Source organism: Triturus cristatus, chromosome 8 (assembly GCF_964204655.1).
Source record: "Triturus cristatus chromosome 8, aTriCri1.1, whole genome shotgun sequence".
In the NCBI taxonomy this organism is placed as follows: domain Eukaryota; kingdom Metazoa; phylum Chordata; class Amphibia; order Caudata; family Salamandridae; genus Triturus; species Triturus cristatus.
In genome coordinates, this window is record NC_140591.1 from 601,222,890 (window position 1) to 601,249,313 (window position 26,424).

General features: G+C 49.3%; 1 protein-coding gene across 15 annotated transcripts in view; it reads right to left on the minus strand.

Annotated features, from left to right (window-relative positions):
• Positions 1-26,424, minus strand: part of MYCBP2 (MYC binding protein 2) — a 1,771,217-nt gene that overhangs the window by 13,691 nt on the left and 1,731,102 nt on the right. For all 15 annotated transcript variants that reach the window (XM_085622060.1, XM_085622057.1, XM_085622054.1 and 12 more), the window contains one exon: positions 13,172-13,337. In XM_085622060.1, the coding sequence (XP_085478186.1) occupies positions 13,172-13,337 (166 nt within the window). The remainder of the gene's footprint in view (positions 1-13,171; positions 13,338-26,424) is intronic.

The following is a 26,424-nucleotide window of genomic DNA, read 5'->3' on the forward strand; positions in this document are numbered from 1 at the left end:
TCAGACCCCTTCTAGTACCCTCCTTCGGTCCCTGGCCGTTTGAGAGGCTGAGAAGGACGAGGGGCTCGGGGAAGGGGAAAACATTTCCCACCTCGGATGAGGAATTGGAGAAGGCAGGCTCGATATAGTCTGGCCCTGGAGGCAACAATGCCGTGTCCGGCGCCAGAGACTGCGCCGAGGTCGGATGCAACGTATGCCGGAACCAATGGCGGCACCGCGGCCGGAGCCGACGGCAGCGCCGAGGCCGGAGCCAACGGCAGCGCCGAAGCCAGCGGCGGCGCCAAAGCAGGAGCCAACGGCGGCGCCAAGTCCGGACCAGACGGCAGTGCCGAGACCGGAGCCAGCGGTGGCGCAGAGGCCGGAGCCAACGGCGGAGCTGAAGCCGGAGCCAGCGGTGGAGCCGAGGCCGGAGCCAGCGGTCGAGCCGAGGCCGGAGCCAGCGGTGGAGCCGAGGCCGGAGCCAGCTGCGGCACGGAGGCCAGAGCCAGCTGCGGCACGGAGGCCAGAGCCAGCTGCGGCACGGAGGCCAGAGCCAGTGGCGGCGCCGAGGCCGGAGCATCTCGCCGACGTAACCGTGCCCAAAGGCGGAGGCACATGGGCAGAGAAAAGCCCAAAGGCGCAACGGAGGGGCTCGATGGGGCAAATAAACAGCCCATGGCCGACAGGAAGACCTGTATTTCGTGTACAGCCCGGGTAAAGGCGGGTAGGCCGCAGGCAACAACGGAGGCTCCACCAGAGCCGCAGGGGAGTGACCACCCGCCCCCTCCACCGTGTACCGCGACCGGTGAGGGGTAGACGAAGAGCGACGTTGCCTCTTCGACTTTTTATGGCGCCTGGACTTACCTGTCCCTGATTCCGACCAACGGTGGTGACGGCCTCGCGACCGGACTCCTGACCTTCCTCAGGAGCGGGATCTTGAGCGTCGCAGAGCCGAATGCCGGGTGTAGGAAGGTGGATATCTGACTATGGTTACCCCAAACTTTTTGCCTAGTGTCTAGCTGGTTTTTCGACTTAGGTGGCCTGAGATCCTGCCATTCAGGGTCTCAGGCTGTCTGCTCTCTCTTTAAAATGTACTCCATGTACCCTAGGTCCATACCCAATTGGTAAGGGTCCTCTTATTGGACCCTGTACAGTGTACCCTATGTACCCAGGGCATAGGTGTACCCTAGGCCTCCCAGGGGCTGCAGCATGTATTATGCCACCCCTGGCCTGGCCTTCCAATCAGACACAACTGGCTGATCACTCAGCTGGGGCAAGGTCGGGTAATCACCCCTTGCTTAGATATAGTATACCTATATCTACCCTTAAAATAGACACGTGTACCTGTGAGCCACTCCTATATCTGTTGTGGTGTCCTTTCATTTGGTATTCAAGGGATTACATATGGTATAACAGCTGGCTTCACATGCCATACAGAGTTTAGCCTAAGACTGCTCTTGTCCATGCTACCACTAGGATAGCTGGTCTATAAGGTTGAATTTACAACCAATCATCATAAGGGTTGTTTGGACTGATACAAGGTGTACACTAGAATTAGTGACATCATATATCAGGCCAACTTCTCACACCGGGCCTTCAACAGCTTTCGGGAACGCTCCTGCAAAGCCTTCGGCGCCATGGCCCGACAATCGCGGCACGCCTCGGGGTCATGGGCGTGCCCCAAGTAGACGAAACCCACGTTATGTGTGTCCACCACTGACATATTGCGATGGCATTCCCGACAGGACTTAAACCAGGGCATCTCGACTGCACCATGTGAGAAGTTGGCCTGATATATGATGTCACTAGTTCTAGTGTACACCTTGTATCAGTCCAAACAACCCTTATGGTGATTGGTTGTAAAGTCAACCTTATAGACCAGCTATCCTAGTGGTAGCATGGACAAGAGCAGTCTTAGGCTAAACTCTAAACTGTATGGCATGTGAAGCCAGCTGTTATACCATTATAATCCCTTGAATACCAAATGAAAGGACACCACACCAGATATATATAAAATTAGAATGTATTTATTCTAACATATACCCTCAGCACTCTTTAGGAGTTCAGAGGTCTAAGCACAACAATTTCTTAAGTAGCATACGCTAAGTTACACAGGAAAAATACAGTTAGGCCCAGGGGCCACGCAAACCATATACTAAGAAAGTGGTATAAGTACCACATCACGAACAGGGAGTAGGCCTAGGGAATCGCTGGGGCTACACTACCCTACCAATAGTTAGGAAGTGGGAGGCCCACCGGAAGCGTGTGCAGTGTGGAAACACACACGCGGGTTACATTAAAGTCAATGGGAATGTAGTAATTAGCAATAGGAAGAATAAGGACACTTCCGAAGTACCTAGGAGGAAGCAACTAAAGACTTGGACACTTGGATAGTCAATATCCACTGGAGCACCGGAGTACTCGCGTTACCTCACCCACAGGAGACGGGTGCATAGGTGGGAAGATGTGTCAGGTGTCGTCGCTGGATCCTATGGATGCCTGAAGAACAGATGCTGGCAGGTGGCCAGGAGGAAGATGTCCGGTGGATCCAAGGGTGGATCTTGAAGGGAGAACACCTGCAAGCAGAGGGGACAAAGTCTGGGTCACTAGCCAGTGACCGTGTGGAACCAGGAAGGAACCAGGCGATGTCGTGCAGTACGTGGACCAGGAGGCGTCGAGGACGACCAGAACCAGGGTACGAGCTGTCCCACGAAGGATCTTGCTGATGGCAGAGTCGACGTCCCGATTGGAGTCAACAAGCCTTGGCAAAGGCAACCCACACGGAATGGGAAATTTGCTTCAGGTGCAGACCAGGAAGGTCTGAGGTGCTTCTCTTTCACAGGGAAGCAAGGGCCAGTCTGGAGGAGCCAAACCAGCGGTGGAAAGTCAAGGGTTCGTCGTCACTGAGGCTACTAGCCAACGGGCAAGCAACTGGACAGACGCGTCGAGCAGGAAAATGCAGAAGGGCCCCACGCAGAACTCGTGGAGTGTGGAGGGCTGATCTTCGGTGCAGATGGTGCTCAGGGTTGGGGCTTCTCAATCCCCAGAGTACAACTTCGAGGATGCCTCAGAAGCTGCGCTGGAAGCTACTCGCCAACTTTCCCAGGTAGCCGGTCCCACGTCTCTCATCGCCTCCACGGATCTCAGCTTGGCTGTGGATGTAGATCAGGGTCAGAGAAGTCTGGAGGTCAAGGCGCTGGTCGGGCTCTGCAGTCGGTTCCTCGTAGAACTTGGGCAAAGCAAACGGCAGGTCGCTTGTTGGTGCCTGTTTGCACAGGGTGGCCACTCCTTGGCCAAAAGGGAGATTTCTTCAGTCTTCTTGTTCGAATGTCGAAGGTTCAAAGTTTCGTGTCTTGTTTCAGTTCAGGATAATCCAAAGTCCTAGGGACTCAGCTCCCACTCTTATACTAATCTGGGGGCTGGGTTACCTGCTAGGTCCCAGGTGGGACCAGGGAGGGGGGTGATTACACCCCTTTCCCTTTGTCCAGTTTTGCACCAGGACTGGTTTGAACCGGATTATGCATGGGACACCTTGTGTGCCCCAGGCAGTGTCTCGTTTCTTTCATCCCTCCCTGCCCCAATACACTAAGCCCTGTCTAGGGTGGTGCTAGCACCTCCCAAGGCAGGAAAACCTATTGTCCAAGCCTCCCTCGCTGGGAGGACTCCCAGCAGCAGGAGTTCAGACGTGTGTCTGTGGCAGCAGCATCCATTTTGTGATGCTGGGGCTCTGGTTAACTTTAACCGGGTAGTAGGTCTTCAACATGTCTTCTCCCTCTAGAAGGGGGGAATACTATCCTCATCGCCAGAAATGGTGTGGGGGTAGTATTCCAAAGTGTTAAGACACCTTACACGACATGTTTTGATAAAGCCAAACCATAGTTACCATAACCGCGAGGATTATAAGGCACTTTAAGAGTATATGGTAGGCAATATCATAGAACAGCTATAAGGACATGGTTCCGAAAGCTGCAGACAGGCTCAGCTCATGCTAGAGCACCATCTCGCATGTTACCAAGCACTCTGCCTTCAGGATTGTTAAGGCCTGCCATAGGAGTGACTGAAAGGTTACCCATGTGTCTATATATAAGGTAGGTATAGGAATACTATACCTAAGCAAGGGGTGATTACACGACCTTGCCCCAGCTGAGTGATCAGCCAGTTGTGTCATGATGGGAGGCCAGCCAGGGGTGGCATAATACATGCTGCAGCCCCTGGTAGGCCTAGGGTACACCCATGCCCTGGGTACCTAAGGTACACTGTACAGGGCCCTATAGGGTGATCCTTACCAATTGGGTTATGTACCTAAAGTACATAGTATGAATTAAGAGAGAGAACAGCTGGGCTGTGGGTCTGATTAGCAGGCCCACAGCCACATCTAAGTCGAAAACCAGTGAAGCAAAAGCAAAAAGTAGGGGTGACCATAGGAAGCAGACCCTACTCTCCTACACAACCTCCCCCCAAACTTCGGGACATTAAACTAACTTTTACCAGTTGAGTCTTCATGTTCTAAGTGGAAATATCTGGAGAGTCCATCTGCATTGGCATGGTCAGTCAGTCCCAGGTCTATGTTCCACTGTGAAGTCCATCCCCTGTAGGGAAATGGACCACCTAAGAAGTTTGGGATTTTCACCCTTCATCTGATTTAGCCACAAGAGGGGCTTATGGTCTGTCTGAATCTTGAAGTGAGTGCCAAACAGGTATGGCCTCAGCTTCTTCAGGGCCCAAACCACAGCAAAGGCCTCCCTCTCAATAGCTGACCAACGTTTCTCTCTATGGGTCAGCCTTCTACTAATAAAAGCAATGGGTTGGTCTTGACCATCTATATTCAGTTGTGAAAGAACAGCTCCCACACCCAACTCAGAAGCATCTGTTTGGACAATGAATTCTTTGGAGTAATCTGGACTTTTCAGAATAGGTGCAGTGCACATGGCCTGCTTCAGGTCACCAAATGCCTTCTGACAGTTTACTGTCCACTGAACTTTCTTTGGCATCTTCTTAGAGGTCAAGTCATTAAGTGGTGTCACAATGGACCCATAGTTCTTAACAAACTTTCTGTAGTACCCAGTCAGGCCCAAGAAAGCTCTGACCTGAGTCTGGGTAATTGGAGGAGTCCAGTTCTTTATGGTCTGGATCTTGCTCTCCAGTGGTTGAACCTGACCCCCACCTACTAGGTGGCCCAGGTACACAACCTTGCTCTGCCCTATCTGGCACTTGGTGGCCTTGATAGTGAGGCCTGCCTTTTGCAGGGCCTCTAAAACATTCCTCAGGTGGACCAGGTGATCCTCCCAGGTGGAGCTAAAGACAGCAATATCATCAAGATAAGCTGCACAGTAGTCATCCAGGCCTGTAAGGACTTGATTCACCAACCTACGGAAAGTGGCAGGTGCATTCTTCAAGCCAAAGGGCATTACCACAAATTGATAATGTCCTCCTGGGGTTGAGAAAGCAGTTTTGGCCTTTGCACTCTCAGCTAGTCTGATTTGCCAGTAGCCTGCTGTCAGGTCAAATGTACTCAAAAACTTGGCAGCTGCCAATCTGTCAATGAGCTCATCTGCCCTAGGTATTGGGTGGGCATCTGTCCTTGTGACAGCATTGAGACCTCTGTAATCCACGCAAAACCGCATCTCTCTCTTACCATCTTGGGTGTGAGGTTTTGGCACAAGAACTACAGGACTAGCCCAAGGGCTCTCTGTAGGTTCAATGACTCCCAGCTCCAACATCTTTTGTACCTCAATCTTTATGCAGTCCCTGACATGGTCAGGTTGCCTGTAGATTTTACTCTTCACAGGCAGACTGTCACCAGTGTCCACCTCATGGGTGCACCAGTTTGTCTGACTTGGGGTCAGAGAGAACATATGTCTATAAGCCTGTAGAACTTGTCTGCAGTCCTGTTGCTGATGGTTAGTGAGGCTGTCAGAAAAGACCACACCATCAACTGAACCATCATCAGGGTTCTGAGTCAGCAGGTCTGGGAGAGGGTCACTCTCTTCCTCCTGCCCCTCATCTGTAGCCATGAGTAAGCCCATGTCTTCCCTGTCAACATATGCCTTTAACCTGTTGACATGAAGCGCCCTGTGGGGGCTTCTGGGAGTCCCAAGATCCACCAAGTAGGTGACTTCTCCCTTTTGTGCAACAATAGTGTGGGGTCCAGACTATTTGTCCTGGAGTGCTGCTGGGGCCACTGGCTCCAACACCCACACTTTCTGTCCTGGCTGGTACACAGTCAGCACAGCCTTTTGGTCATGCAAAGCTTTTTGGAGTTCTTGGCTTGCCTCAAGGTTTTTAGAAGCCTTCTTCATGTACTCTGCCATCCTTGAGCGGAGGCCAAGCACGTAATCCACTATATCAAGCTTGGGTTGTCTGGGAGGTCTCTCCCATCCTTCCCTTACTAGACATAGGGGTCCCCTCACAGGATGCCCAAACAAAAGTTCAAAAGGGCTGTAGCCAACCCCCTTTTGTGGGACCTCTCTGTAAGCAAACAGAAGGCAGGGTAAAAGGATGTCCCATCTTCGCCTAAGCTTGTCTGGTAAACCTTTTATCATCCCTTTTAGGGTCTTGTTGAACCTTTCCACAAGCCCATTGCATTGTGGGTGATAGGGTGTAGTGAATTTGTAGTTAACACCACACTCCTTCCACATTGCAGTTAAATATCCTGACATGAAGCTGGCACCTCTGTCAAGAGACAACCTCCTTTGGAAACCCCACTCTGGAGAATACTCCAACTAGGGCCCTTGCCACAACAGGAGCTTTTGTGGTCCTCAGGGGTATAGCTTCTGGGTTCCTGGTGGCATGGTCCACTATCACCAGTATGAATCTTTGCCCAGATGCTGTTTGGGGGTCCATTGGTCCAACAATGTCCATCTCCACTCTCTCAAAGGGAACCCCCACCACTGGTAGTGGAATCAGGGGGCCTTTGTGGTGCCACCTGATTTGCCACTGGCTTGGCGGGTGACACAGGAGCGACAAAACTCCTTGGTATCTTCTGACATGTGAGGCCAGTGAAAGTGAGGGACAAGTCTGTCCCAAGTCTTATTCTGGCCTAAGTGTCCTGCAAGGGGAATATCATGGGCCAAGGTAAGAAGGAAGCCTCTGAAACTCAATGGTATGACCAACCTCCTGGACGCACCAGGCTTGGGGTCTCTAGCCTCTGAGTAGAGCAGCCCTTCATCCCAATACACTTCATGGGTACCGTGAGCATTCCCTGCAGCCTCAGCAGCAGCCTGCTGTCTGAGGGGTTCAAGAGAAGGACAGTCTAATTGTGCCTGCCTCAGATCTGCCCTTGAAGGTCCCCCTGTCCCAAGAAACTCAACCTGGTCAGGTTCCAGGTCTTCTAGGACAGTTCCTTCAGGGCTCTCAGAATCATCCTCCTGTGAGGGCTGATTCTCTACCTGAGGCAGGGGGGGGAGGCACAGCCTTAACCCTACTGCTCTTTCTCTTGGGTTGTGTCTGGTCCATTGTCCCAGGATCCAGCACTTGTTCAGTGTTGCATTTTTTTGCCTGTGACCTGGTCACAGCAAGGACATGTGCATCTATTCCCAGCATTTCTGCATGGGTCCTATACTCCACTTCAGCCCAAACTGAAGTTTCAAGGTCATTTCCCAACAGACACTCTACAGGAAGGTCTGAACTCACCACAACTTTCTTGAGGCCAGTTACCCCTCGCCAGGAGAAGTTAACAATTGCCACACTATGGGAGGTAGTGGCATTGCTAGCGTTGGTCACTAGGTAATTCTCACCTAGCATGATCTGTCCAGGGTCCACAAAGGCAGGTGTCACCATTGTGACACTAGCACATGTGTCCCTGTAGGCCTGAGCCATTCTCTGGTTGATTAAAGGAGTCTGTCTGTACTTGCCCAGGTTACTGGGGCTCACAGTAGAGTACAAAGCTATGTCCCCATCACAGATCAGAACAGCCTGAGAGGGTACTCTGACTAGGCCAGAATCCACTTCAGTTCCCAGGGTTAACCCTATTACACCCTTTTGCTGGGAACCACCACTTAAAGCTGGACTATGGGGTACAGTTGCCTTAGGGGCAATGGTGGCTGGGGGCTTATCCTTTTTGGTGCATTCACTATACCAATGGGAATTGGACTTACAATAGTTACACCAAGGTTTCTTTTGGCCATCTTTCTTTTTATCCTTTTTGGGACCACCCTCCCCCTGAGACTTTTGGGGGCCTGGTGAAGACTTCTGGTCTTTTGCTTTCTGCTCATTACCCTTCTGGTCTGCCTTTTTCTGATCACCGCCCTGGTTCTGGTTTTTCTGCTTAATTCTAGTCCTGACCCATCTATCTGCCTTCTTTCCCAATTCTTGGGGAGAAGTTAGGTCAGAATCAATCAAGTGTTGATGCAGCAGCTGGTTTTGACAGTTGTTAAGGATTTGTTCTCTCATGATCAAATTGTACAATCCTGTATAGTCCTTAACCTTACTACCCAATAACCAGCCTTCCAAAGCCTTAGTGGCACAATCTACAAAGTCAGTCCAGTCCTGAGTCTGTGTCTTCTGGGTATCCCTGAACAACAACCTGTATTGTTCAGTGGTTAGGCCAAACCCATCAATCAGAGCACTCTTCAGGACAGTGCAATTGTCAGCATCCTCATCACTAACTGTGAGGAGCTTGTCTCTACCTTTCTCAGAGAAGGAGAGCCACAAGATATCTGCCCACTGACTTTGGGGTACCTGCTGTACTTTGCAAGCCCTCTCCAAAGCAGTTATCCATTTGTGGATGTCATCCCCACACTTGTAGGGAGGGACAATCTTGCTCAGGTTTCTATTGGCATAGGTCCTGTCTCTATCCTTAGGGATAGTGCTGCCACCAGTGGGTCCTAACCCACTTAACTTTTGCTCTCTGGCCAGAGCAAGTCTCTCTTTGGCAAGGGCAAGTTCTTCCCTTTCAATCCTTAGACTGACTTCCCTCATTCTGGCCTGATGCTCTTTTCTCTGTGGAGAAGTCATTCCCCTGTGAGAAGAGGCATTGGAGCTATTAGAGACATGGGAGTGGATAGATTCCCTGGAAGAGGATCTTCCTCTCCTGCTTCTCTGGTTAAGTCCACCTGAGGGTCTGAATGGGGGGCCCCATTCTGACTCCCATGTAGGCTTAAGTTAGCCTGGCTAAGTCTCCTAACTTGGACCTGGCTGTCTACCTCATCTCCTGAAGTCCCTGCTGACTCATCTAGATCAGTGTTGTGAGGGGAGTCTTCTGTAGAGGGTAGACCCACATTTGTACCTAAGGTACCATCCTGGGAGGCTCTCTGAGCATCATACTCTTCTAAGATCTCCACTAGATAAATGAGGGTAGGGTTTGAACCCTGTTTTAACTTTCTGGAGGTACACAATTGTCTCATCTCCTGAAAAGTTAGGGTATCATATCTAGAGGGTATCTTTCTAGGATATCCCCCACATGATCTAGTGAGGGTGTGGTGTGTGCACCTACCTACACTAGTTGCATCTACTAAAACCTCTCTAGTAGTTGTAGTCAGGGTGTGCTAGGCCCTTCAACCTACAACAACTAAGTTCAGTAGAACTTAAGTATTCTAAGATTTTGTTTTATATGTACCTTACAGTACCTAAAGTGATCTTTTAATTTGATATCTCAAGATTATAATGGTATCACAACAGCAAGCTCAGATCTCACCGCTGCCACCAATGTGAGAAGTTGGCTTGATATATGATGTCACTAGTTCTAGTGTACACCTTGTATCAGTCCAAACAACCCTTATGGTGATTGGTTGTAAAGTCAACCTTATAGACCAGCTATCCTAGTGGTAGCATGGACAAGAGCAGTCTTAGGCTAAACTCTGTATGGCATGTGAAGCCAGCTGTTATACCATTATAATCCCTTGAATACCAAATGAAAGGACACCACACCAGATATATATACAATTAGAATGTATTTATTCTAACATATACCCTCAGCACTCTTTATGGGTTCAGAGGTCTAAGCACAACAATTTCTTAAGTAGCATACGCTAAGTTACACAGGAAAAATACAGTTAGGCCCAGGGGCCACGCAAACCATATACTAAGAAAGTGGTATAAGTACCACGTCATGAACAGTAGGCCTAGGGCCTAGGGAATCGCTGGGGCTACAGTACCCTACCAATAGTTAGGAAGTGGGAGGCCCACGGGAAGTGTGTGCAGTGTGGAAACACACACGCGGGTTACATTAAAGTCAATGGGAATGTAGTAATTAGAAATAGGAAGAATAAGGACACTTCCGAAGTAACTAGGAGGAAGCAACTAAAGACTTGGACACTTGGATAGTCAATATCCACTGGAGCACCGGAGTTCTCGCGTTACCTCACCCACAGGAGACGGGTGCATAGGTGTGAAGATGTGTCGGGTGTCGTCGCTGGATCCTATGGGTGCCTGAAGAACAGATGCTGGCAGGCGGCCAGGAGGAAGATGTCCGGTGGATCCAAGGGTGGAATTTGAACGGAGAACACCTGCAAGCAGAGGGGACAAAGTCTGGGTCACTAGCCAGAGACCGTGTGGAACCAGGAAGGAACCAGGCGATGTTGTGCAGAACACAGGTGATTGCTTGAAGCTGGTCTCTGCAGCTACGTGGACCAGGAGGCGTCGAGGACGACCAGAACCAGGGTACGAGCTGTCCCACGAAGGATCTTGCTGATGGCGGAGTCGACGTCCCGATTGGACTTAACAAGCCTTGGCAAAGGCAACCCACGTGGAATGGGAAATTTGCTTCAGGTGCAGACCAGGAAGGTCTGAGGTGCTTCTCTTTCACAGGGAAGCAAGGGCCAGTCTGGAGGAGCCAAACCAGCGGTGGAAAGTCAAGGGTTCGACGTCACTGAGGCTACTAGCCAACGGGCAAGCAACTGGACAGACGCGTCGAGCAGGAAAATGCAGAAGGGCCCCACGCAGAACTCGTGGAGTGTGGAGGGCTGATCTTCGGTGCAGATGGTGCTCAGGGTTGGGGCTTCTCAATCCCCAGAGCACAACTTCGAGGATGCCTCAGAAGCTGCGCTGTAAGCTACTCGCCAATTTTCCCAGGTAGCCGGTCCCACGTCTCTTGTAGCCTCCACGGATCTCAGCTTGGCTGTGGATGTGGATCAGGGTCAGAGAAGTCTGGAGGTCAAGGCACTAGTTGGGCTCTGCGGTCGGTTCCTCGTAGAACTTGGGCAAAGCAAATGGCAGGTCGCATGTTGGTGCTTGTTTGCACAGGGTGCCACTCCTTGGCCACAAGGGAGATTTCTTCAGTCTTCTTGTTCGAATGTCGAAGGTCCAGAGTTTCATGTCTTGTTTCAGTTCAGGATAATCCAAAGTCCTAGGGACTCAGCTCCCACTCTTATACTAATCTGGGGGGCTGGGTTACCTGCTAGGTCCCTCCTATGGGTGGGACCAGGGAGGGGGGTGGTTACACCCCCTTCCCTTTGTCCAGTTTCGCGCCAGGACTGGGGCTGGAGTGCCCCAGCACCGGTTTGAACCGGACTATGCATGGGACACCTTGTGTGTCCCAGGCAGTGTCTCGTTTCTTTCATCCCTCCATGCCCCAATACACTAAGCCCTGTCTAGGGTGGTGCTAGCACCTCCCAAGGCAGGAAACCTATTGTCCAAGCCTCCCTCGCTGGGAGGACTCCCAGCAGCAGGAGGTCAGACTTGTGTCTGTGGCAGCGGCATCCATTTTGTGATGCTGGGGCTCTGGTTAACTTTAACCGGGTAGGAGGTCTTCAACATGTCTTCTCCCTCTAGAAGGGGGAAATACTATCCTCATCGCCAGAAATGGTGTGGTTGTAGTATTCCAAAGTGTTAAGACACCTTACACATAGTTACCATAACCGCGAGGATTATAAGGCACTTTAAGAGTATATGGTAGGCAATATCATAGAACAGCTATAAGGACATGGTTCCGAAAGCTGCAGACAGGCTCAGCTCATGCTAGAGCACCATCTCACATGTTACCAAGCACTCTGCCTTCAGGATTGTTAAGACCTGCCATAGGAGTGAGTGAAAGGTTACCCATGTGTCTATATATAAGGTAGGTATAGGAATACTATACCTAAGCAAGGGGTGATTACACGACCTTGCCCCAGGGGTGGCATAATACATGCTGCAGCCCCTGGTAGGCCGAGGGTACACCCATGCCCTGGGTACCTAATGTACACTGTACAGGGCCCTATAGGGTGATCCTTACCAATTGGGTTATGTACCTAAAGTACATAGTATGAATTTAGAGATAGAACAGCTGGGCTGTGGGTCTGATTAGCAGGCCCACAGCCACATCTAAGTCGAAAACCAGTGAAGCAAAAGCAAAAAGTGGGGGTGACCATAGGAAGCAGACCCTACTCTCCTACACACCAAAAGTCGAGCACTCGACAAAACAAGAGAAAAGTCTCAGAACAAAGTTAAAATATTAACTAGGAGTACCGCTCTCTCTCGGATCTGCACTTGTTGGCGCGTCTAAGTAGCTCCAACGACGTCATCTCGGCGACTACGATGCCAGCGACGTACGCGGAGCCGCACGACGATGCCTACTGATGCGCAGGGGTACTGCTGACAAACTTTCCGGATCCAGTCTGACGCCTGGGGATATTCTACGGTAAGGAATCTATCACTAACGTGTCTCTTTCACATCCATTTTTCCACATTCCTTTGCCTGACACTTTTTCCATAGTTTGTATTGACATCCAAACACATCTGGCACAATTCTCCTGACATATGTGGCACATGATATGAAGTTCACATTCAGGTGGACGTAATAGAGCATCCTTTTATGATGAACACATCATCAGGATGCCAGTATATGTTAAGGGCAAATTACAACCTCTAGCCTATATTTCCTCACCAAAATAAGTAAAAGATTGCAAAAATGGAGACAGTGTGCTTAAGCTCCACATCGCTGAAGATCGGGGTTTAGGGAGTTGGATAGCTGATCCATATAGAAAGGGGAAATCATGCAGCCAGTTAATAGTGCTGAGTTTCCCCATCTCAGCCTGGCTAGAATCACCCGCAGTATCCCTCAAAGGTCATCTTAAGAGACACAAACATTAAACAGAGGAAATATTGCTAATTGCAAGAATTGGTCCTACAACACAGCCAAACCTAACATGCAAGAGCCAAATTGCTGTTAAGTATAAGTTAGGAAATGTATTCAAATTGAAAAAAACTGCCACCCACAGGTGAAATATAATGTATTTCAAGCTTGTTATAAATACCATGCTCGTGAGACTCATACCTGCGGGACAACGTGGAAGCTCCTCCTTGGTGATGCTGGTCATTCTTTGAAAGTCATCGTGGCAGGCATTACAAAAATGCGTTGTTCCAAAGCAGAAGAACACAGCCACCGAGCAGCAATAGCGGCATTTGTACTCTAAAAAATCTGTACCGTGTTTGGGACACATCTGTTTAGAAATAAACATGAAAACCTTTAAGAGAACGTACTGTCATTACAATTACTTTTATGATTTTAGAAGTGAAAAATTACTTTTTCTAACATACTATAAGAGTCATGTAGATTTTATTTAAATCCCAAGAAGTGCTATATGGTGAATGCTGTAATTCAATTAGAAAAATACGCTGATTTGCAGTGTTGGCCAGACCTCCAACAGCTGGCTTACATATGAGTGCACTATGTTCCAAATCATTTTGATAGATTTTCATGCACCGGAAGCACTTCTGCCTGCTCATCAGTTTATGTTAAAATACCCCTGTTCCCAACGAATGTTCTCTGTATCTTTTTTTCTCTATGTGTGGCAACGACTTGTGTGCACAACTTTCTCAGTGGTACAAGCAAACGTTTAGGGCTACTGGAACCCTTCTCATTCATGTTTTAAAATTGTATAAATGATAAAAAGCACAGTTTAAAAAATTTCTAAAAAGACATCGTTTTAACAGTTCTGAAAGAATTTTTTTTAAATAATACTCCAATACTTAAAGATCTGCCAGAGTGCTCAATAGCATTACTGGTTTGTGGAGGCAAACACATATATGTTCCTGTTGCATGCAATCTTTGATTTAGTTGTAGTGATCTATATACTATTTATCTACACAGTAGAACACCAAAAAGACCAATTTTTGAAAATGTATTTCACGTCACAAATATAGACCATTAACATACATGTATTCCATGGCGGCCGGCACTGATCGGAGTTAGGGGGACAAGGGGGGGGGGGGGGGGGGGGGAAGGGGGAGGTAGGACACGGAGGAAGCTAGAAAAACATTTTCAATATCCCCCACTTTGCTCGGCCTTACCGAAAACACACCCAGGCGACCAGTCGTAACGCTGCCTTAGCAGTGCTGTGATTGGTCTGAGCGCCGTATTTCAGCACTCAGGTGTTGACTGGGGGCCTGGGCATGTTCTCCCTGTAGGCTGTAATGCAGCCTGCATTAAGAACATGTGAAGTGCGCAAGACTGTTTTGGGCAGCCTGAGCGGGCCGGCCAAGCAGTCACTGTGCACTTTAGGAGGGTGCTACCCCTCCTCCCCCCGCTAACGCAAAGCGGAAGGAAGTAGGGGAAAATAAATGGATAATTAAGCAAGTTATCATTTTGTTTTCTCTTTGTGTCACTGCAAAAAAAAAGTGGGGTGACGCTCCCCCACCTTGGCGGAGGGGGCAGCCACTGCATGTATAGAAGAAATATTTATCATACACCCTGTCACGCAAAGGATATGTATATATATTTTCACTGAAAAAACCATAGGTTTCACACACGTTATAGTTAGGAATTAGCATTTAAAAAACCTTGCAAATTCAGTGAAAAAACCGTAGGTTTCACACATGTTATAGTTAGCTGGACATTTTACTGATAAAAAACCAATGAAATTCCCCCGTTATAGTTAGTGCAGGCAACTATAACTCACGCGACCGCAATCCTCTGCTGATGCTAATACTGTATTTCGACAATTATTTGCCCATGTCTTCTTCCATTAAATTTTAGCTATACATATATTACAAATATTTTTTTTTCATAAAGACACATATGTCATCAGAAGAGGAATGCGGTCGCGTGAGTTATAGTTGCCTGCACTAACTATAACGGGGAAATTTAATTGGTTTTTTATCAGTAAAATGTCCAGCTAACTATAACATGTGTGAAACCTATGTTTTTTCACTGAATTTGCAAGGTTTTTTAAATGCTAATTCCTAACTATAACGTGTGTGAAACCTATGGTTTTTTCAGTGAATTTGTACGGTTTTTTAAATGCTAAGTTACTTTACGCCATTCGTGGCGTGCGCGCCAACTTAACGCAGTTCGTTCCGTGCCCGCACGGTGCGCTTCGCGCACCGTGCGCGCACAGTGAGCACGTGGTGCGCTTCGCGCACCGCGCGCCCACTTTACGCAGTTAGTGCCGTGGATGGGCCATGTACGCACGTTGCGCTTCGCGCACCGTGCGCACATGGAGGACACATTATGCGCTTCGTTGTGAAAGGTAAGCTTTTAACTTTCCATCATTAATAGATATGCCTTTCACAAGTGGTGCCCTGCGGGCACCGTTTGCACACGGGGTGGGGAGAATGTGGCTAATTTTTTTTTTTTTAATTGTTTTTTACCGTACGCGTACGTACGGTAAGCGTAATCGCCGATTTTTCGTAAAAAATTTAAAATGATTTTTTGCCATTGGGGGTTCTTTGGGGGCACATTCGTTAAGGCTAGGTGGTTAGGAGCTGTCTAAACAGTCCCATTACATGTTTTTTCCTTTTGTTTTTCTTCCCCCACCTCAGATTGCGAGAGAGAAAATGGCGGCCGCCGCTTCCTGGTTTCGAACGATTCGAATGTTTACTAGCTTACCGTAAGCGCACCGTAAGCTGGCTCAGATATATATATTGATTTAAATGCTATTTTCTCAGGAACTACTGAACAGATTTACATCAGACCTACAAAAGGCACTTCCTTGACCTGAGGACTACCTCTCTGCCAAATTTCAAGTAACTCTGTTCAGCCGTTCGGGCTGTAGCTGTGTCTAAAGGTCCTATGGAAAAATGCATGGGAAAAACGCGTTTTGGGACCCCCCTTTTTTCTCAGCCCCCGCTTGACGAATCCCCCCGAGACTTTCAGGGTAGGAGCGGAGCGGAGCGCCCCATTAGTTTTGAAAATTTGGCGAGGATTCGTCGACCGGCGCCAAAGTTATTCCAAATAGAATGTTGCGGTTTTCCTATGGAAACAGGGTCCTAACTATAACTACCTACTGGCGACTGCCAGTAGGTAATATATATATATATATATATATATATATATATATATATATGTGCGTGTATATATACACACACAATCACCATTCAATTTAGTATGCTGCGAGTATGTTCTTTGGAAATCATGTCAGAATAAAATAATCATCTACATTATCAGGCCACAGAGCAAGGTAATGGGCGGGGTACTCCGCAATTGCTGCGCAACCAGTTATTCCATACAAGGAGCACATCAGGTACTTTGTGCTTTCTTACTTTGCTGGTCAATCAGTTACTATTTGTGTACTATTGGCATGGCCTTTACGGTTCTGTTGCCCAGCGAACAGTGCAGCAATGCATTCACTACTAAACTAATCTAGAAACTTTAAACATGCAGACCCGAGTTACTGTGCCTAGTGAGTATATTTGTTACTTACTGTCCTAGCTCATTAATTACTGCTTCAAAGAATGTCTATTAGGTTCGGGGTCACTGAATCCTGCCATCAGTTACTCTGTACATAACTATACCACATCCAGCCTCTCATTAACTTCTGTACTATATAATGTCTGTGAATCTGCGGCGGGTGCATTTTCTGCATTCTGGATTTGCTGCACTTGCCACATACTTCATCATCTTTTGCATAACTTGCAGATTTTAACAAAAATGGTTAGATTGCAGCTCAAACAGATCAAACGACACACAGTGGCAGTTCCTTTTCCTTTTACTGATTGTTGTATTTAGGTGTTAAACTGATCATAATGATAATAATGAGGTAAGACCTTAGGACAGTGTTAAAATGTGTAAATAAACGATAAAATATTACAATGCTGCCGCAGATAATGCTACATTTCGGTGCATAATTTGCCTTTTCTTGCCTTTTACTCAAGGTCAGAATGGCGTATAGGGCAATCAAACGCAAATCTGGTTGTCTGTTGTGGTTTCTTATGATTGGTGCAGCTGTAATATTGTTCTGGTATGGGAGGGCAATTTCGGACTTCCTTCTTCAGCACACCGGTCCTAGGATGCTGGTTTCCAGTCCAGGGAGGACCTGGCTTGGCAGTTCGGGCTGGACTGTTCCCATGAGGCACAGGGTCAAGACTGATTTGCACATGGCTGGGTTCAAACTGGAATGGCATGTTGAGCAAAAAAACGATGGATTTAGGCCCAGATCTCTGTACTGGGGTGAATGTATGACATTGTTCTGCATTCTGTCCAACAACTGTTGTTTTTGTAAAATCAGATTAGGCTCGATCTTAAGGTGCAGCCTGGCCTTGGCCCCCAGCGAAACCCTTTACATGGCACAGTGGAAGCAAAGAATGCTCCACCTGCTATCCAACAGTCTCTATTCAGCTAACTCAGCTCTGACGTCCTCCCAGTGGCGTAGCGGAGGGGGGGGGGGGGGGCAGCAGCCTCCTCCTGCTCTTACCTGCCATCTTGTGGCAGCAATCGGCAGCCTCCCCCCCCCCCCCCCCCCCCCACAACACTTTACAATGCGGCCTTCGCGGTGTGGTAAGCAGTGAAATCTCGCCACCCTTGCTCATTAACGCGGCTGCCGCAAGGCGACAAAAAAAAATGCAGAGACCGCCATGGGCGGCTAAAGAGATAGCTACGCCACTGCGTCCTCCCTACCCCGCCTCCTACCCCACACTAGCCCCCTTGCTACCATTTAACATTTGTTCTGAGTAGGTGGTAACTGGGTGCATATTTTTCCCCGAAATTGGGCCTACGCATCCGGCCCGGTTCTAGCGGGTGGGCCAGGCCCACCCGAACATGAGCCTGGCCCACCCAAACATGAGCCATGGCTCTGGCAGTGACGGCACAGAAGGCCAGTAGAAAATGGCCACTTTCATTTAAAATGTTCCTCCCAACGTTGTTTTTCTTCCTGTTCTGGGAGTTGCGTGATTGGCTCTCTCATAGGCACCCTCAATCACGCATCTCCTTTTAGAAAGGTGGACTGTGTTCCGGCCCACACGTGCAGGTAAAATAGGGCCATGACGAAGGGGACAAATTCTCTCTTTGGCAGCGGGTAACTTTAACCGTTTTGCTGTGTGGATATTTCCTATTCTTTTCCACGCTGGAGAAAAAAAAGTTTGCTTATCCTGATTCACCTTTCCTGGCCCCTGCAGCTGCTTATTGGATCGGGCTGTGAGGAGGAACCAAGCAGGTGAGAGAACGTCTAGCTATTTGTTCCTTTTCAAATCAGGGAAGGCTCAGCAAGACACATCGTGTATGCTTCATTTACAATAACATTTTTCCAGATAACTCGGTGATTTATGATCCTGCTGGAGAGCAATCATTTGTCTATTGCTAGTTTTGAAATGCAGATATACTGCATTTTACGTGGATAGCTCAGCGGGTTTCTGACTTTGTCACAGAGATTCTTGTGTTACTTGCAGTTCAGAAGTTACAATCCTGTGATAGGACAGTGACCTATGAACTGTCATCAAACAGCTGCATGCAAACCTGGATGGTATAGTTAGAACTTAGCTTTTTTTTTTCTTTTTTTTGTGTTGTGATATAGTTAGAACTTCCCCAGTCTGTCATTATTCTAATGTCACTAAAAAGAGTTTGTTTGGGCAGATATACATTTTTATCAGTAAAGCCAATCCCCTAACCACTGGGGTATGCTTTAAATCCCGAATTTGTGCTTCTCCAGACAAAACCCTCTTAAAATATACAGCCCACCAGTATGGATGATATTTGATTCCTATTTATTTCATCAGAGTGCTTCACAATATTTGCACATCAGTAGGTATGTGATAAATAGATTGAGGAAGACAGAGGCAACAAAGGCAGTACATGAGCAAAACCTAAGACAGCATTATTATCTGGTACAGTTTTTGAGGTATACATTCCTACACCTTGTAATCCTCATTGGCTTATGTGACATTCCCTGTAGACCGATTTACATACTTGCATGATTGATTGTCTCTGTATAATGTGTGCGTGATGAAAGTACTGTGACACCCTACACTGATATTAGCGCTATACAACAAATGAAATGCATATGAGAGAGGGGCTACGGAGAGATGAGGGGCGCTGGTGGAGGGTGGTAGTGAGGGAATTCGAGGAGGAGGTCAATAGGGGGGGGGGGGACGGAGAGATGAGGTGCACTCGTGGATCATGGTAGAGAGGGTGTCCGAGAAGGAGGTCATTACTGGGATGGGCTACGGAGAAATGAGGGGCACTGGACGAGGGTTGTAGTAAGAGAATCAGAGGAGGAGGTCATGTGGCGGAGGGGCTACGAAGAGATGAGGGGCGCTGGAGGATGGTGGTAGTGAGGGAGTCCGAGGAGGAGGTCAATAGGGGGGGGGGGGCTACGGAGAGATGAGGGGCGCTGGTGGATAGTGGCAGTGAGGGAATCTGAGGGGGAGGATAATAGGGGGAGGGGCTACGAAGAGATGAGGGGCGCTGGAGGAGGGTGGCAGTGAGGGAGTCAAGGGAAGGAGGTCAATTGGGTGAGGGGCTACGGAGAGATATGGGGCGCTGGTGGAGGGCCAGTGAGGGAATCCGAGGAGGAGGTCATGAGGGAGAGCCCGAGAAGTGTCACTTGCCTGATACTCCCACCACAGAAACCTCCTCTTCCCATCAATGGAACGTTACATGGAAAAAAATAATATTTGAGAGTAATAACATTTAGAAAGAGATTTGGAAAGAAAATATTGCGTTTTACTGGGCCCTTGTAAGATTAAGAAGAGCTAAAGGATGGCCTTGAAGCAGGCCTGGCTACACATATAAGTGACAAATCAGGCCCACAGTGGCCCGCCCAAATGCATCCATGGCCCACCCAAATAAAAATTCCTGGAGCCGGACCTGCTACGCATATTGTTTTTGACTTAGTAAATCCAGGTCTGTCTTTTATTTACCATTAATGAGTGGGGATATTGGTGGGAAATGTTATTTCTGGCCAAATGCTGTCACTGCACATAAATCCAGCCACCCAGTAATACGGACCTTAGTCTCCATCACACACACAAATACACACATTTGAAACACTATCACAAATACGCCGTCACTTACTTTCTATCAGGTTCTCTAATATTCTAACTTCACTGTGGCTCACTTACTGTTACGAGATTAGAACAAACGTGTAAATATGTCAGAAGGGACAGGCTTTTTAAGGACAAATAGGAGTGTGGCACGACCCTAGTTAGTATTTCTAAAGACTTTATTACACAGCTGCACTGAAAAACAAGTCACTATAGTGCTGCCGGGACAAAATAAGAAAATAAGCGTGCTACAGATGCGGACAGGATGTACTTTAAAAAAAAAAGTGAGACCAGTCAAAATTTCGATAACATCATCGCTGTAGGCAGTTTAAAGCCTCCAGTTTTATCTTCCTATTTATGTGGGGTTGGGGTGACGGAATCAGTTAAGGCGCAGAGGGACTTGCAATGTAAAATGAGTACAGTAGTGCTTCTCAGTCACTGCCGGGGAGGCTATACGAGTAAGGAGCAATCTACTGGCACCATCAAGCGACCTGCCGTTTGCTTTGCCTAGAGTTCTACGAGGAACCGACAGCAGAGCCCGACCAGCGCCTTGACTTCCAGACTTCTCCGACCCTGATCCACATCCACAGCAAAGCTGAGATCCGTGGAGACGACGAGAGACGTGGGACCGGCTACCTGGGAAAATTGGCTACGTGCTTCCAGCGCAGCTTCTGAGGCATCCTCGAAGTTGTACTCTGGGGATTGAGAAGCCCCAACCCCGAGCACCATCTGCACCGAAGATCAGCCCTCCACACTCCACGAGTTCTGAGTGGGGCCCTTCTGCATTTTCCTGCTCGACGCGTCTGTCCGGTTGCTTGCCCGTTGGCTAGTAACCTCTGCGACGACGAACCCTTGACTTTCCACCGCTGGTTTGGCTCCTCCAGACTGGCCCTTGCTTCCCTGTGAAAGAGAAGCACCTCAGGCCTTCCTGGTCTGCAACAGAAGCGAATCCTTCATTCTGCGTGGGTTGCGCTTGCCAAGGCTTGTTGTGTCCCAACTCGACATCGACGCCGCCAACAGCAAGAGCCCTCGTGGGACAGCTCGCCTCCTGGTTCTGGTCGTCCTCGACGTCTCCTGGTACCCGTGGCTGCTGCGACAAGCTTCACCTCTTCACCTGCATCTTCACGACATCGCCTGGTTCCTTCCTGGTTCCTTCCCGGCTCCTGGCTGGTGACCTAGACTCTGTCCTCTCTGCTTGCAGGTATCCTCCTTCTTGATTCCATCCTTGGAATCCACCGGACACTCTTCACAGACTGCCTGTCAGCATCTTTTCTTCAGGCATCCATAGGAGTCCACGACGAAATCCGACGCAAGTTCACACCTATGCACCCACAGCCCGTGGGCTAGGTAACTTGAGTACTCCGGTGCTCACAAGGGTATTGACTATCCTAGTGTCTAGTTTCCAAGTCTTTAACTCCTAGTTCCTTCCGAAGTGTCCTAAAACTCTTAATTTCTATACATTACTATTTCTATCGACTTTAACGCATTACGCGTGAGTGTTTCCACTCTGCACCTGAATCCCGTGGGCCTCCCACTGCCTAGCAACTGATAAGATAGTGTAGCCCCAGCGATTCCCTAGGCCTAGGCCTAACCTGTGTTCGTGACAGTGGTTCTTATACCACTTACTTAGTATATGGTTTGCGTGGCCTCTAGGGCCTAACTGTATTACTTACCTGTGTGACTTATGTATGCTTAAATAAGACTGTGTTGTACTTACCTCGAATCTCATAAAGAGTGCTGAGGGTATTTTGACTAGAATAAATACATTCTATTTTTATAATATATCTGTTGTGGTGTCCTTTCATTTGGTATTCAAGGGGTTGCAAATGGTATAACAGCTGGCTTCACATGCCATTCAGAGTTTAGCCTAAGACTGCTCTTGTCCATGCTACCACTAGGATAGCTGGTCTATAAGGTAGACTTTACAACCAATCACCATAAGGGTTGTTTGGACTGATACAAGGTGTACACTAGAACTAGTGACATCATATATCAGGCCAACTTCTCACACTCATCACTCACATCAAATGTATAATCTGGCGTTTTGCTGTTCCTTGATTATCCACAGAACCTCCGAGAGGGGCCTGCTTACTAGCGAGTGGTCTTTGGAACACCATCACTTCTCTGTATGCTATGTTATTTGGTTCTTGGTATAACACTTGACTGAACCCGAAGGAACATCTCAGCGCTGTGACCTGGAGGCAGATGAACCAATGCAGCATTAAAACAGACAGGTTTTAAGATTTTTTAATTATTATTATTATTTTTTTTAAATCAGGTTGGCGCATGCCCAGATGAACAGGGGAAACCTGTTCCAGTGGTAAGGGGCAAGGTAGATAAAGGCTTGAACACCATATTTAGTTGTGCAGATATGCTAAGGACATGAAAAAAGCTGATGACTGGATTTTAAGTTTCTGTCAGGGAGGTACAGAGTGAGTTTGTCCTGACCGAAAGAAAACGAAGAGGACACCCACAGAAAACAAGCCACCCAGAGAGAGGCGACTGCAGAAACCCAAGCAGAGGGTCCTTGCAGAACGAGGAGGAAGGGCGGGTCGTTAAGAAATCTGCAGCTAGAATCGTCTCTACCAGATTCACAAGTTACTACTTGTGTAATGATATATCTGTAAGAGACATTAGTTAGTGATAGATTCCTTACCTTAGAATATCCCCAGGCGACAGACTGGATCCGGAAAGTTTTCTGCAGCAGTCCCCCTGCGCGTGAGTAGTTGGCGTCGTGCGGCTCTGCGTCCGTCACTGGCGGCGTAAGCGCCGAGATGACGTCACGGAGACTACTTAGGCGCCATCCATGCGTGCTGACATCAGTTCTGTACACTACTTTCCACGCCAGGAACGCAGAGCCATGCAATAAACTGACCACTGGTGCCATGAAACTAGGGCCCTGAAAGGGGGATGACCTTAACCCTAGAATCAGTTCGCAGAACGGGGAGGATGGGTGGGGCGGTAAGGAATCTATCACTAATAACTCTTACAGATATTTCATTACACAAGCAGTAACTTGTGCATCTGAAAGAGACACGTTAGTGATAGATTCCTTACCTTAGAATAGATACCCCAGCAATACCAACCCCAGTGGTGGGTCTGCGAATAGATTACACCAGAAAATCACGGAGAACAGAACGGCCAAAGAAGCAGTCTCTCCGGACCGGACTGTCAAGGCAGTAATGCTTGGTAAACGTGTGCAGCGAGGCCCACGTAGCTGCCTGACAAATGTCCTGCAAGGGGACGTCACGTCCCAAGGCAGTAGTGGCTGCAGTCGCCTTGGCAGAATGGGCACGGAGCCCCACAGGAGGCTCCTTCGTAGCCAAGGAGTAACATGCTTTGATGCAGAGAACGACCCGCCGAGAGACGGTCCGTTTGTGCACAGCCCGACCTTTTTTGGCGCCCACGTAGCCAAAAAAAAGCTGGTCATCCCCCCGGAACTGCTGTGTACGCTTTAGATAGAATGCAAGCGCACGTTTTGGGTACAGACGGTAGAGCCTCTCTTCCTCCCTCGAAGGATGCGGAAAGAAGGTAGGTAAAGTGATGGTCTGCCCGATGTGGAAGGGCGTGACCACCTTTGGCAAAAAAGAAGGACGGGTCCTTAACACCACCTTGTCCGGATGAACAGAAAGGAAAGGAGGTTTGGAAGAAAGACCAGCGACCAGGAAAGGAGTAAGAAGACGTAAAGGACAGGTATGAAGGGGTTCGAAAGGAGCGCACATCAGATAGGTCAAAACGAGATTCAAGTCCCATTGAGGCATGATGAACGGCATGGGAGGAAACGTGTGCGTAATGCCTTTGAGAAAACGGTTAACAACCGGGGACTTAAAAAGAGAAGGCTGATCTGGAAGCCCCAAAAAGGCGGAGATGGCCGAAAGATAACCTTTGATAGTGCCCAGAGCAGAGCCCTGCTGGGCCAAAGAAAGAAGGAACAGAAGAACTTCAGAAAGAGGGGCAGAAAGGGGATCCACAGCCTTTGCTGTGCACCATGCCACAAACTTGTTCCACCTGCAGGCGTATACCGTTTTAGTGGAGGGACGCCTGGCTGCCAGAATGACATCACAGACTTCGGAAGGAAGATCGAAAGCTGTCAACTGTCGCCGCTCAATCTTCACGCATGGAGGTGGAGGCTGGACAGGTTCGGGTAGAGGACCGTTCCCTGCTGTTGCGACAGAAGATCCTCCCGAAGAGGCAGACGGATCGGGGGATCGATCGCCATGCTCAGTAGCTCGGGATACCAGTATCTTTGCGCCCAATCCGGAGCCACAAGGGTGACTTGGCCCGGTCGCGCCGGATCTTCTTCAGCACTCTGGGCAGCAGTAGTATAGACGGAAAGGCGTACAATAGACCGCAACTCCACTCGCGACGAAAAGCGTCGCCGAGCAAGTGCCGTCTTGGAAATTCCAACGCGCCGAACTGATTACATTGTGCGTTCTCTTCGGTGGCGAATAGATCTAACCAAGGCTCTCCCCACTGCAGAAAGAGACCTTGCACCATGTCTGAGTTCAGACGCCATTCGTGATCCATCAAGCACCGGCGGCTGAGTTTGTCCGCCCTGGCGTTCAGAGAACCTGCCAGGTGTTGAACCACCAAGGTTATGCCTTGATGTTCCAGCCATGTCCAGAGGCGCAGAGCCTCCTGACATAGGGTCCAGGACCCCACCCCGCCCTGTTTGTTGCAATACCACATGGCGGTGGTGTTGTCCGTGAACACCTGCACCACACTTCCCCGGACAGAGAGAAGGAATGCCTTCAGTGCAACTGCTGTGCCCTCCGAGATCTGGACATGATCGGACAGGTTGCCCTGATGTTGCGTCCACTGGAGCTTCAGGTCCCACTGCAGAGCCCGCATATGCCATCTGGCACGTGTCACCAGCAGGATGCAGGAGGTCATCAGGCCCAGAAGCCGGATGGTCATCCTGACTGAAACCCGGGACAGAGGCTGAAAGATCGGAATCATAGCATGAATATCCCGGACTCGCTGCTCGGGAAGATAAACCCGAAATAGCGTAAAATCCAGAACCGCTCCAATGAAGGGGAGCCTCTGAGAGGGACTCAGGTGCGACTTCGGCACGTTGATGGAGAACCCCAGCAAAAGCAGGAGGTCGGCCGTAGTCTGGAGGTGGTTGACGACTGCCTGGGGCGAGCCCGCCTTCAACAACCAGTCGTCGAGGTAGGGAAGACTGACACCTCTGACCTGCGCCGATGAGCTGCGACCACCGCCATCACTTTCGTAAACACCCGAGGGGCACTGGTAAGGCCGAAGGGGAGCACAGCAAACTGAAAATGCTCCGGGCCTACCGTGAACCGCAGTTAACGCCGGTGGGCCGGCAGGACGGGGATGTGAACATATGCGTGCTGCAAGTCCAACGCTACCATCCAGTCTCCAGGGTCGAGGGCAGCCAGGACCTGAGCCAGAGTCAGCATTTTAAACTTCTCCTTCCGGGGGAAGCGATTGACGTTCCGGAGGTCCAAGATGGGGGGCAGGCCCCTTTGTCCTTCTTGGGGACCAGAAAGTAATGGGAATAACAACCACTCCCTACTTCCGGCCCAGGAACGCACTTGATGGCCCCCTTGGCCAAGAGGGCCCTGACTTCTTGCTGGAGAAGTACCAAGTGATCCCCCGACATGCGGTGGTACCGAGGTGGCATGGCTGGAGGGGAAGACAGAAAGGGAAGGGAGTAACCCCTGCGGATGATCAGCAACACCCACTTGCCCGATGTGAGATCGCAATAGTGGGGGAGGTAGTGGTGGATCCTGCCACCCACCGGCGTGGGATGCTCCACAAAGCTCGGATTAGTAAGGTTTGGAGGTAGAAGCAGCAGGGGCGGAGGTGGACTGACCCCCACGCTGATTCCCAGAGCCGCCCCTGCGGAAACTGCATCCGCGGCCGTGCTGAGGCTGGTTCTGCACAGGCTTGCTGAAGGAACGTGCCTGGGTGCCCCTGCCTTGGCCACAAAAGGAACAAAAACCAGGAGTGGCTGGGCTCTTCGTGGAAAGACCCAAGGACTTGGCCGTGGCTCGTGAGTCCTTAAAACGCTCCAGTGCACAGTCAGCCTTATCGCCAAACAGGCGAGTGCCATCAAAGGGCATATCCATGAGCGAGCTCTGGACATCGGGCGAGAACCCAGTAGATCGCAACCAGGCATGGCGACAGTGCCACAGTCGTCGAAATCGTCCTGCCCAACGAGTCAGCGGTGTCCAAACTACACCGAATGGCGAACTTAGCCACATCCTTACTCTCAGCAACCGCCTGGGAAAGTACAGCCTAGACCTCCTCAGGACACTGAGGCAACACCTGAGCAACGGTATCCCACACCGCGTGGGAATAGCG